The following is a 12,964-nucleotide window of genomic DNA, read 5'->3' as shown; positions in this document are numbered from 1 at the left end:
TTTACAAAGACCCTGTTTTTTGAGATGTTACTGATTGCCTGGGATACTATAATCCCATTGGTTAATCACATTAGCTGCTGCAATGTTGCCCTTGGTGCATCTTTGTGTTTTTTATACTGCAATTAATATGTGTTACTGTTTCTGGTGAAAATGACTTCTTTTATGATCACAATTTGTGTCAACCTGCTGTCGTTTGAACTTGTGCCCCACAGGTAGTAGGCATTCAGTTTAGGAGTGACAAGAGAACATTGTTCGCATTAAGAGTGGAAGAGTCTTACATGGAAGAGTTGGTCACAAGGCCAGTGGAGGTACAATCACTAATATCATTCTTTAAAGACTTGTAAACAGGCTAGGGAGTAATCAGAGTGCACGAGAACTGACAGAGCTGAAGACCAAGCAGTGGCGCAGTGTTGCAGAACGCAGCGATATGGCTCAAGCTCGAGTTCTATTATTTACATTGCCACCAGTTAATCAAGCTTCTATCCTGGACTGTTTAGCCCCCAGAACTCATCTCCTTTCTACCCCTCTTCCTGGGGTCTCCCCGACCATTCTCCTGCTGCCTCCTAGAAACTTTCCCCTACTGTCATCAGTCAAACTCCTCCTGATAGCTCCAATTAATTTTCTCCTGCCATCTCCAACTAACCTCCTCCTGATGTTTCCAACTAACCTCCTTCTGGTGTTTCAACTGAACCTACTCCTGATGTCCCGAGCCAACTTCCTCTTGATATTTCAGGCCAACCTGCCCCTGATATCTCCAACTAACCTCCTCCTGAGTTTTCCAACTAACCTCCTCCTGATGTCTCGAGCCAACCAGCGCTTGATATTTCCCCCAGCCTGCTCCTGATATCTCCAACTGACCTCCAACTAACCTCCTTCTTCTAATAATAATAATAATAATAATAACAATTTGGCATTTATATAGTGCTACAAACCCTCAGGTATCTGAGCGCTGCTTATTATTACCCACGGTGTGTGGTGCTCATTTATCGACCTCGGAAGGATGAAAGGCTGTGTTTGGCCCCGCGGGGTTTCGGGTTTCGAACCTGCGTTAGCAGGCTCTGCAAGGATGTCAAAGTGAGCGCTCTACTCGCTGTGCCACTTGACCGGCTTCTGGTTCAACTAACCTCCTGCTGATGTCTCGAGCCAACTTCCTCTTGATATTTCAGGCCAGCCTGCTCCTGATATCTCCAACTAACCTCCTCCTGAGTTTTCCAACTAACCTCCTCCTGATATCTCCAACTAACCCCCTCCTGATGTCTCGAGCCAACCAACGCTTGATATTTCCAGCCAGCCTGCTCCTGGGGTTTCCAACTAACCTCCTCCTGAGGTTTCCAATCAATTCTTCCTGGGGTTTTATCCCAAGCTCATCCCAATGTCCCTGATGACTCTGCCAAGCTTCTCCTGATGTCTCAACGCTAGCTCCTCCTAATGACTCAATTCAACCTCCGTTCGAAATTGCTTCCTTGCTTAACAACTTGAACCAAACCTCTGCTGCCAGCTCCTATTCTAAATACCCACAATGCATAGCTAAGGCTCTGAGCTTATATAGCCCTGTCATGTCTGCCTTAGCGTTGGGCTTTCTGTGAGGGTCTACACATGTAGTCGAGCATATGCTTGGTTGTGAGTACTGATTGAGAGTAACATGCCAATATTTCTAAGTATGGTTGACCCTAAGATAGGTTCATTCTCATTAGGGAAAAGGATAATCGACCCAGACTAGAGATGGGCCAGTAAGTCAGAAGCCATCTTTATCGATAGCAGATCAACCAGTTTTAGAAATGTTAAGCTACTCCAGGCAGCGGCCATAATTGTGGCTGCCACGTGTTGAATCTGAATGGCACAAATAATGAATGGCCACCCGGGTTGCGAATAAACAGCCACGTACAGTACGAAGCCAGTGCATGTATTTGTCTCTAAGGGTTCTAGTTGGTTAGGGGGCAAAATGTGGGCTTTATGCACAAATACTGTGCCCCTCCAAGGTACCCTATACACAATGCTGTTAGTCATACTCTGCCCTCGCCACGATCTACATGCCCTGAAGCGGGCATCGTTGGGGGCATGACTGTGGTTGACTGTGGTTGCCAGCCCTGTCAGCAAATATGCCCGAAATTATGTTAGTAGTTACTGGCAAGTCGACTTGCGTGGATAGGGGCCGCTGGGGCAACTGATCCTCTTGATTCCTTGATCTTACAGGGATCAAATTCAGTTAAAGCCTGGGGCACCTTAATAGCCATTGTGCTATTGGAACTAGAGTTTCTGCCTTTTTCCCGGTTAGCCCCCCACCCTCTGCTGCTGTTGGTCATTATAGATTTGGGGAAAACGTTGCTATAGTGGTCTAGCTCTGCAGGGTGTCGGACCCCAAAACATTTGCTGTGTTAATGGGAAGCCCGCCGTGGCTCCCCCTCTTCAGTGAGGCTTCTATAAAAACCATGAGCACCCTCAATGTCTACAAGCTCATACAGGACAAGACCACATTTACAATTGCACCCACAGTCCATGAAGCTCCCTTGGTAGCTGGGTCGGCAATGTGTGATGAGCATAGGCCTGATGAAGTGGGGACTCTTGAAGGCCTGGAGCCCGGCGGGGGGCAGCTTCTCGGATGCAGGTTAGGCTCGATCTTGCCAAGGCAGTACCGAAGGAGGAGAGCTTGTTATCAAAACCGGCATCACAGACTGCGCTCCATTTAACCTCTGTACCCACAATTTCCATTCTTTCCATGGGCACTCGATTCTGTTCAGCCCTAGTGACAGTGCCGGCATCTTGGCCACTGTGATGGGATCACATGAAATATAGCTTTCGGGGGCGTGGCTTGAAGCCATGGCGGTTGGAGCGGCTTCGCAGTAGCTACCGGCACGAGCCACGCGACCGACGGAAATGCACCAGTGAAACTGCTTGCCCGATCCTGTGAACGGAGCCAATTGGCAGAGATGAGACACGGCATGCACTGACGGACTCCCAGTCGTCAACAATGCTTGAATTGCGAGAATTTGGTCTCTAGTGATGTTCGCAGTGCGCCCAGCAACTAAGGTGACAAAATGGCGACTGCTGCCTGACTCGTCAACACTCCAGGGCATAAGCGCTCCAGCAGCCCAGGGACTCCCTCAGACTGAAACCCAACTGGGGGTCCGGCGGTCTCGGTGCGGCCTCACCCCCAACTGCAGTGGGTGAGAGAGCAGAGCTGGGCAGACTGGTAATCCATGATGAGGGAACCCCTCAGAGGCACTCCCAACCGTAGAAGAGTCTCCAACCTTCCCCCTCCTCTCGAAACCCTGCACGGACACGCGAGCAGCGAGGGAAACCACTCTCCACGGCAGGGGGTGGAGGGGCACCTGAGATCCCGACGCACTCCCGTTGTGCTATTAAAAGGTTCAGCAGAGAGGGAATCCCAGAACGGCAATCGCGGTACAACGGACCTCTGCAGATGGAAAGCAGGTGATTCCCCATCTGACGGCTCCAGAAGCCTCCAACAAGCTCCCTCTTGTGGCCTGCGGTGACCTGCTCCCCTCCACATTGGCAAGGGACACCCGACACCCGACCCCGGCACACAACCTGAAGGTAGGACGGCATACACAGAGCAGCCCAGCAATCTCCCTACACCACGCAGCTAACCCCACCTTTCCCCCTCACATTGAGGAGAAAGGGCACACCACTGGTGGACCCGGACTGGCCGAGAGGCCACACAGCTGCACGTAGCAACTGCGCCCCCGGCAGGGGACCTGACATAAACAGTACCAGCGCTCCACGCAGCCTTTAGGCAACCTCCAGCTTCTGGGGAGAACACAGCTGAAAAGCTTCTAATCTACCATCATCATCAAACGGTGGGTCGGATCTTAATCCACCCCCGCCCTGACCTCCCAGCTGCTCCAATGATCGGGGGACGGACTGCCTGGTGGTCTCACAGCCCCAGGAAGAGAAATAATTGCTGCTTCGTATGGCACTTGTGCAGGGTTAGACAAGACACGACAAAGCTCCCAATGGGGGGCCAACACCTTCAAAACTCCACAGCGTCCTCCTAAGGCCCAAGCAGGAACACAGAACCAAGCACAGAGCAAAGACACCCACAACACAGCCTCGACATCAGCCCCCAGGAGGAAAGGGGAGCCAGTAAATGTTCCCCGCTCACGCTTGACACACCACAGTGGAGCGTTGGGCTCTCGAACGGGAAAACTCACCCTGCAAGAGCATAGACTGTAAGGGTACAATGGCTAAAAACCTGAAATCATGGAAACAAGTGGACGTTTCCACGCTGCTGAAAGCCCCAGCTAAAGAAAAAGCTAAGAGGGGGGAGCGGAGTGAATCTTTGCCCCCAGGGGTTTCTACAGAGGCTCCAATCGGCCTCTCAGTTCAAGCTGTCACAAAAACAGATCTCCAGGAACTGCTTGTGGCCATCACCAAGGAATACCAGAAGGGCACTGAAGAAGTGATAAGCAAAATCTGAACCCTAGACAAGCGCATGGGCGAAATTGAAAACAGAACTACGGAAATTGAGACCACAATATCCAAGCAACATTTTGAAATTGGGGAGGGTGCAGACAGGATCTCGGCACTGGAGGCCAGGTGCGAGGCCTTGGAGCTCAAACAGGAAGATGCAGAAAACCGATCTCGGCGTAACTACATCCGCCTACGGGGAATCCCATCATCAGTCACAGACGCAGAACTAGACCTCTACACAAGAGGCCTATTCCACTTTATCCTAACTCTGCCAGACAAATCCCCACTTGAACTCGGCAGGGTACACAGAACCAGGACCAAACAAGGCTCGACCACCCCGCTGGATGTACTAGCAAGAGTACACTTCTACAAAGTCAAGGAGGAAATAGTGCCGGAAGCCACAAACTCAGCGCACATCCACTTCAGGGATGCCTCCATCTCCCTATATCAGGATCTAGCAGCATCCAAACTTATGAAAAGGAAATCCCCAAAATACCCACCACAGAGTGGCTACAAAAGAGGAAAGTCCCATACCGCTGGGGGTTCCCAACATCCCTAAACTTTACATGGGAAGGCAAGCCCCGGCTAATCCACACTGCAAAGGAGCCAGAGAGGATCCTGAACCCAGAGGTAGACGAGAACAATCCCGGAAAAGAAGCGCCCTCCCCCGACGGCACATCAAAAGACCCCATGAAATCTTGGACCCGAGTGGATAGGCGACGCAGGATCAAGGGTTCTCCAACTAAAACCAAGCAAAACAACAAAGACTGAGGGGGCCAATTCGCTGATACACACTATCCCAGTCGCAAATCGCCGCAATTTAGGGCGACAACAATCCGGACACTCTCAGCCACAAACCCAATACAATACACTAGGGCCAGGCACAACCCCAAGACCCCATGGTGGCTCCATCGTAGCCCTGCTCCGGAACAACATAACACACTGAAACAGGCCCGCAGAAACAGAGGCGCCCAGACTCCAAAAGGAAAAAGCACCAGGCTGGACAAAACACAAACTACAGACCCAATCACTTGCCAATGTCTACTGCTAAGTTTCACCTAATAGTTACACGAGGCGAGGAAGCCACCAAGAAAGTCGGTTGCAATGGCAGAGCCGATTACACCGTTGGTTGAAGGCTAGTCCTGACAACCTGGTTTTCTGGGGATGGGGGAATCAAAAGCATCTATTAAAGCCTTCTGCGCACAGGTGCCAAACCACAGCTGAAATCATTGGCAACAAGTAAGCAGAATTACAAGGTACATCTTGTATGATGGACTCTAAAAAAGAACTAACTATAATAACTTGGAATGTACAGGGGCTGAACTCTCCAGGGAAGTGAAAGTCGGTCGAACGCAGGTTGTCCCAATTATCAGCGGATGTTGCCTGCTTACAAGAAACTTATCTCCAAGAAGCCGACAAAAAGCAAATTAACTTTAAGCAATAACCGAGGTGATATTTTGCCACAGCAGACCAGAAAAAAAGGGGAGTTGCCCTACTAATCAGCCGAGAAGTCCCCCTCACACAAATTACAATAAAGCGGGATCCAGCGGGGAGATACCTCCTGGTTAAGGGTCAACCGATAACCATAGCAGTGGTGTGCTGCCCAAACAACGCACAGGACTGTCTCCTCCACTGCTTCCTCCCTACCTTAACCACATTTGTAGAGGGCTGCTTGCTAGTTGGGGGTGACTTCAACCTGATCCCCAACCCATACAATGACAAAACACTGCCACCATCCAGGGTGGATTTTGCCCGGGCAATAGGGCTGGCTGAATTCTTGCAGGAAACTGGCACCGTAGAAATCTGGAGGCTTGCTAATAAGAGCGCCCACGACTACACGTTTTATTCCAATGTGTACAAGGGCTTCTCCAGAATCAACCTACTGCTAACTTCCAGTATCTTCTTCCCATGCATTGAAGATGTACAAATTGCCCACAGAATAATATCGGATGATGCCCCAGTGACCGCCCAACTGCGAGTGCAGGGGCTGCCAGACCCCCCACAAAGGTCCTGGAAACTATAAGACCATATCCTAACAGACATAGCAACCCATAGCGAGCTGTCTGCATCCCTCACAAACTATTTCAGAGAAAACACAGCAAGGGGCACTGCCGAGGAAATCGTTTGGGACGCAATGAAGTCGGTGGTCAGAGGGGTAGCAACCAACTGCTCTGCTGCACATAGAAGAAGAAACCAATTTCAGCAATCTAATCTGGAGGAGTAGCAGAGGTAGAAGTGAACTTCAAAGGACATCAAAATACAAAAGTAGGTAGGGAACTTAAGAAGGCAAGGGCAGCTCTAGAGATGCACCTAGCAGATTTGTCGACGAGAGCATTAGCGCACATGAAACAATATTACTACATGAACAGCAACAAGGCAAACCGTCTGTTGGTACACAAGCTTAAAAAACTACACACACAGAATAATATTCTCATTCTCCAAGACTCGAGCGGCAATCCCTGCTACACATGAAAAAAGATGTAACAAACAATAGGGGAGCCCCTGTGTGCAAGTGTGAGTGGGGGCAAAGTATGTAGAATTTACAAAAACCGACAAAAGGGTACTCACACTCGAGACAGTCCTAGATTCTGTCCGATATTCAAATTAAATCTCCATAGTAATTTAAAGGCTAGTGTTTGCGAGGCAAATCACTGGGGATACACCAAGGGAGCAGTCTGAGAAGTGCTAACCATAAATTTATTGTTGAAAGCATAGTTTATTTGAGATTTTACACAATTTCTAAAGCAAAAAATAAGTAGAATAGAGCAATTGAAAAAATAAAGAAAAACAGAACATTCATCACAAATATATCAAGTGCAAAAGAAGGGATAACATATTAATCACATTAAGATAAAACAATTATTACAGGCTACCCATAGTTCCTGCAACATAAGGCCTACCAGGGTGTATACAAAATTACCCTGGTAGGTATGTAAAAAGAATATTATTTTAGCTGAATTTGTATATGGAGATCATAACAGAAGACCACAGGGAAGTTATGTCCGGCGCCCCAAAAGACAAGGAAGCACAGATCAGATCCGATATCTGCAAGCAATCCCAATGGGAAGCCCCCATCCTCAACTAGAATCCCTGGAGCTCCCAATAACCACAGAGGAAGTAGTCGACACAATACGCACCCTAAAAACACAGCCCCTGGCCATGGCGGGCTCACAGCACCGTTTTATAAAACATTCACTCACATATTGGCTCCCCATCTGGAAACCCTATACAACACGTTTCCCTCCGCAGGCAGCATCACCCCTTCAATGGAGGAATCCCTAACAGTGCTTATCCCAAAGCCAGGGAAAACCCGGAGCAATGTGCAGCTTATAGGCCCATCACATAAATGAACAACAATGCCAAAATATTCTCAAAGATCCTAGCACACAGATTGGCAAAGATCCTTCCAGAACTGATCCACGCAGACCAAACAGGATTTATCCCAGGTCGCAGCACGCAGGACAACATCAGACGCACCTTAAACATAATAGAAATGGCAAATAGGACTGGGGTGGAAATGGTAGTCCTCTCATTAGATGCGCATAAAGCGATTGATACGCTGGATTGGGGATATATTAAGGAAACACTAACCCAATTTGGGTTCGGCCCGAGGTTCTTGAAATGGACCTTGGCCAACTATCAACACCCCAACACGTTGCTTAGAATAAACGGCTCCAGATCGCCCAAAATCATCATAACCAGAGGCACACGGCAGGGCTGCCCCTTGTCACCACTCAAATTTGTGCTCTCCATGGAACCATTTGCCAGCAGAATCCGCCAGAACGCAGCAATAGACGGGATAGAGGAAACAGGAGAAACCTACAAAGCAGCCTTGTACGCCGACGATGTCCTCTTAACCGTAACCCAGACCGATAATTTCTTGAAAGTCGTATGGCGAGAAATCGAAGAATTTGGCGAAGTATCAGGGTTCAAGTTCAACTTCGTGAAATCTATAGCATTAGGCGTCAACATTCCAAGGAACCTCAGACAGATCTTGGCAGCCAGGCATCCCATTCTGTGGGTAAAGTCACATATCGGCTACCTGGGAGTACAGATTCCAAACAAAATAGAAATAACATATTGTGTAAACTTCCCCCCCATTTTTCAAAGAACTGCACAATGACCTGGAACACTGGCAGAAACAAGAAGTGTCATGGATAGGGCGAATCACAGCTCTGAAAATGAACCTGATACCGAGACTGATCTATCACTGCCTGGCGCTTCCAATTTCCATCTCCAAAAAGGACCTACAGAAACTACAAACGAGCATCCTGAAATACGTCTGGAGCGGGGAAAAAACGCATATAGCTAGGAAAATAATGCTTTGGGCTCGGGTACCCTAGGGGTGCCAGATATGATATGATATGATATTTATAACGCGCCTATGCACAAGTGTTTCAAGGTGCGAAATATCGGCAGATACTGCCTATCAACACAACTCTCACAGGCTTTCACATGAAAAGTAAGCACCAACCAACCTCGTTGGAAGAATGTAGAGGAAGACTGGAGTCGGACCCCATTGGAGCCGCTCCCACACATCGCAAGGCCCCGGGACCCCCCCAACTCTGGCCCATTAACAGCTACCAGAAACACTGTGGAAAACTGGAGGAAAGCAGGTCGCCGATGGAAATGTAGGAGCACCATGGACCCTTGTCCCCAATCTGGGATAACCCTGACTTCACCCCGGGACTGCTGCCAAATGGCTTCGACAAGTGGAGAGAGGGGGGCCTGAAGCAAATATCAGACTTTCTCTCAAACAGAGCCCCACTAACATTTGAAGCATGTAAAACAAAATTCCAGGTGCCAGAAACCAAAGGATTCTGCTATATAGCAGATCGGGCACCGGCTATCCCACAGCAGCATAAAAGCAGAGTGGGGCAGGGAACTAACAGCGCTAGAATGCACCCTAACAGGAAACTCCCCTACAGGCAAGATCTCCACCTTATACAGACTATTAGACAGAGCAGACCCCAACAAAAAAGAATCCTATATGCATAAATGGGAAAGGGACATAGGAAAGGAACTGAGCCCGGAGGAATGGAACCGAATTTGGACACGGGTGCATAAGAGCTCAAAATGTGTCACAAAGAGGGAGCGATCGAAGTGTGCTACAGGTGGTACCCAGAAATCCCACCACAATGCCGGAGAGGCTGCCCAGACACAGGCACACTGATCCACCATCCATGGATATGTACGAAAACTACACAGTTCTGGAGAGAAATACTAGAACAAATCCGACTAATCACAGGACTGTCTGTCAATCCCATGGGACCGGGAATAATCCTACTGGGAGCAACGTGCGAAGGGCAATTCCCAGTGTCTGGCCGACTAGCTGAACTACGCTTGCACCTACTCACAGCGCCAAACATCTCGATAGCCAGACTCTGGAAACACCCCGAAGGCCCGGCAACTCCCAGGTGGTGGTCAAAATGTTGCGATATTGCAATAGCAGAGAAAATAACAGCCTTCCGCAACGGAAATAGAAGTACATTTTATAGCGTTTGGATGCCCTTCCTGGATTATGCAGAGCAATTTCCGGGCACAACCGGCAGCCCCCAACCCTCTGCTGGATGGGGAAGCATGACTAAAACGACTCCTGTAAGTTCGAAGGACTCACCGATGAGCCGCTTAACGGACAACTGACGCTGGATGGAACCGCGCCTGCAACCCCCCCATTCGGCCCCTTCCTCTTTATCACTATGGCTGCAACTACTTGTCTCCTAAACACCCCAAGTCTGAGTAACTATGCCGATGTATATCTCTGCCCCTTCAGTTCCCCCTTCCCGCCCTGACCTTTCTATTATTGTTTTCTTTGCTTTTTCTTTATGACTTGAATTCTGTTTACGGTGCAAATTGCATTTGAAAACCTCAATAAAAAGATCTGTTGAAATATACCTTTCAATGTCCTTGTAGATAGAAGTTGGACTTTTTCTGGTTATCTCCCCCCAGTAACCAATTTGGAGGTTGGCTGATAATGGGGGTCTGTCCCGTGCTCCCGAGTATTGACGCAGCTCCCACTGCTGGTCCAAGTCTGTTCATGTCAGATTTAGTTAAGGCAGTGCCAGTTGCAATAGTATTGATAACAGTAGGGCTCGTAGCTGGGGACATGTTAATGGTCAAGGCCTCAGGGTTCAGAATGAGTGAGGGGTCACCATTGTCACTCATTATTATTGCAAACACCAGGGGGTCTTGGCATGTCCTCGTGCGTGAGTAAGTTGGTTAGAGTTGCCTTGATAGCAATTTCTACTGGGTTGACCATGACTTGATGATCGAGACTACAGGTGCTTCCATTAGTGCTGTTTGGGTGGGGGTTTTCCATGGTCCGATTGGGTACATCCCCTCGAACATCCTGGTTAGTACCAAAGAACTGGTGGAGTTCCTTAATCAGGAAGTATGCCTCTCCCGTGAGATTTGTAGGGCTGTTGGTTTTTCCCTCAACAATGTGGTCCACATTGTCAGTGCCTCAAGGGGAGGGTTCTCATGGCCATTTTCCACTTAACAGTCAGTGGGCCTCATTACAAGAAGGGCGGAATGGGTTAAACGGAGCCGGTAATGGTGCCGGAGCCGTTAAACCCATTCCGCCCTATTACTAGGTTCCCTCGCGGGACCTGCTCTGGACGTCTGGTTTTACCACACCTCCAGAGCAGTTCCCGCGAGGGGACCAGGGAGCTAACAACGGGCCTGTTATTAACGGGCCCGTTGTTAGCTCCCTCCCCATTCCCATTGAGCCCTATGAGGGCTCGAATGGGAATGGGGAAGGACCGGGTCTGGGTTCCCTGAAGGAGGAAATACCGGGCCCTCCAAAGTCAGAATGGCCCGGTATTTCCCCATTCAAGGAACCCGGACACGATTTTGGAGCTACCTCCAAAGTCGTAATGAGGTCCAGTATCTTACGACCCACTGTTGGGCTGCCTGCATGATGGAGACGAAGGTAATTATTCTGGGCACTGAAGAAGTGGCTTAGGTTAATGTATCTTGGCTTGGAGTAGCTTTGTGAGTGCACAGTCAAGTGGAGTATAATCACAGGCTACACGACCCTCTGCTAACCCACAGGCTTTTAATTCTTGGCCTCTAACCTTAATCATGCTGTCACAGCGTTTAGACCAATCTAGTGACACCCCCTACCTCAGGCGATCGGGAGTTCCTCGACATAAATGGCCTCTTGTCCTCTCTCCCAACTGGTAAAGTCATTTCAATGTGAAATACCACAAAGGCCCCAAGAGCAACAGCTGTGAGTCCCAGCGACCTCCCACCGCAGGCAACGATCAACCTGTGGGGAACAATCACCTGCGCGCTTAACCCCCACGGACTTCACCCTTGCAGGGGATATTCGGCCTTTTAAAAAAAAGAAAAGAATTTGGCAAGGAAGGTGGGTGTGATTTAGCAGCGGCAGGTGCTGCGTGCTACTCCAGGGCCCTGTGGGGAAGAATCACCCACGCCCTTAACCCCTGCTTTTTGGATTACAATGGGTGCCACTCAGGACCCAAATTTGAAAAGGATGAGTTTAGTTTACTTTTGTGTGGACTCACCTTAAGAGTGTCGATGAAATAAGCCATTTCGGCTCCCACTACACGAATGTTGGCAGCGGACTGGGAGAAGAGTGTTCTGGATCCACTACTCCAGTCTACACAAAAGCAGTTCACATCTTCAACTTGGAACATCCGCTGAACATATGAAAAACAAACAAAAAGAAAACAAGCACAGTTCGTCAACATATTGGCCTGTCGTAAACATAGCAATGTCTAAATAGCTAGCTATGGAAGTCAATGACTGAGAGTGATTAACTGGTGGGGTGCTTGCATGTACAAACAACTGACAGTTCTGTCCAGGACCATATTAACTGCAAACTTTGGTTATGCACATTTTACTATAGTGTATTTCCTGGATTTATGTTTGTGGACTAATTGTACCTCTGTGCCAACCTACTACTGCTAACTGGAGTTAACCCTTGTTGCTCTGCCGATGTTACCCACATTTAAGAGAGGTGTGGCTTCCCGTTCTTGTCAGGTGGGTTAGTCTCCCACTAGATTTGCAACCCTAAGATTAGTTGTTGTAGCATCCTCAGCGAAGGGTGTGGCAAAAACCTCCTTGACAGGGACTTTGTTTGGAAGGTTCTGCTGCTGGACTCAGCGGGCCTTATTACAAGTTTTGTAGTAATTTGGTGGTAAATCCACTAAATGGACCTGATTACGACCCTGGCGGCCGCGGAATGAACGGTGCTGGTAAGGTACCGGCACCGTTCATACCGGGATGCCACATTATGAGTTTGCTCGCGGGTGGCGGTATGCACGTCTGGTCTGGCCTGACGTGCATACAGGCACCTGCGAGCAGACCAGGATGCTAACAACGGACCCGTCATTAACGGGTCCGTTGTTAGCATCCTCCCCATTCCCATTGAGCTCTATGGGGGCTGAAATGGGAATGGGAACGTACGGGGTCCGGGTCCCGAAAATTGGATATACCGGGCCCGCAAATGTCTGAATGTCCAGGTAAATCCCATTTTTCGGGACTCGGACCCGAGTTTGGGGGTAGC

The 12,964-nt window shown here is 49.1% G+C and overlaps 1 protein-coding gene across 1 annotated transcript in view; it reads right to left on the bottom strand.

Annotated features, from left to right (window-relative positions):
- The window catches only part of LOC138473267 (pancreatic triacylglycerol lipase-like), a 186,958-nt gene that overhangs the window by 102,303 nt on the left and 71,691 nt on the right, over nt 1-12,964 (bottom strand). The window contains exon 5 of the mRNA XM_069611904.1: nt 11,961-12,095. Coding sequence (XP_069468005.1) covers nt 11,961-12,095 — 135 coding nt within the window. The remainder of the gene's footprint in view (nt 1-11,960; nt 12,096-12,964) is intronic.

The sequence above is a fragment of the Ambystoma mexicanum genome, chromosome 8 (genome assembly GCF_040938575.1).
Source record: "Ambystoma mexicanum isolate Mex_15411 chromosome 8, UKY_AmexF1_1, whole genome shotgun sequence".
Classification (NCBI taxonomy): Eukaryota; Metazoa; Chordata; class Amphibia; order Caudata; family Ambystomatidae; genus Ambystoma; species Ambystoma mexicanum.
The sequence above is the reverse complement of the archived record's forward strand: the minus strand, read 5'-3'. Positions and strand labels throughout refer to the sequence as shown.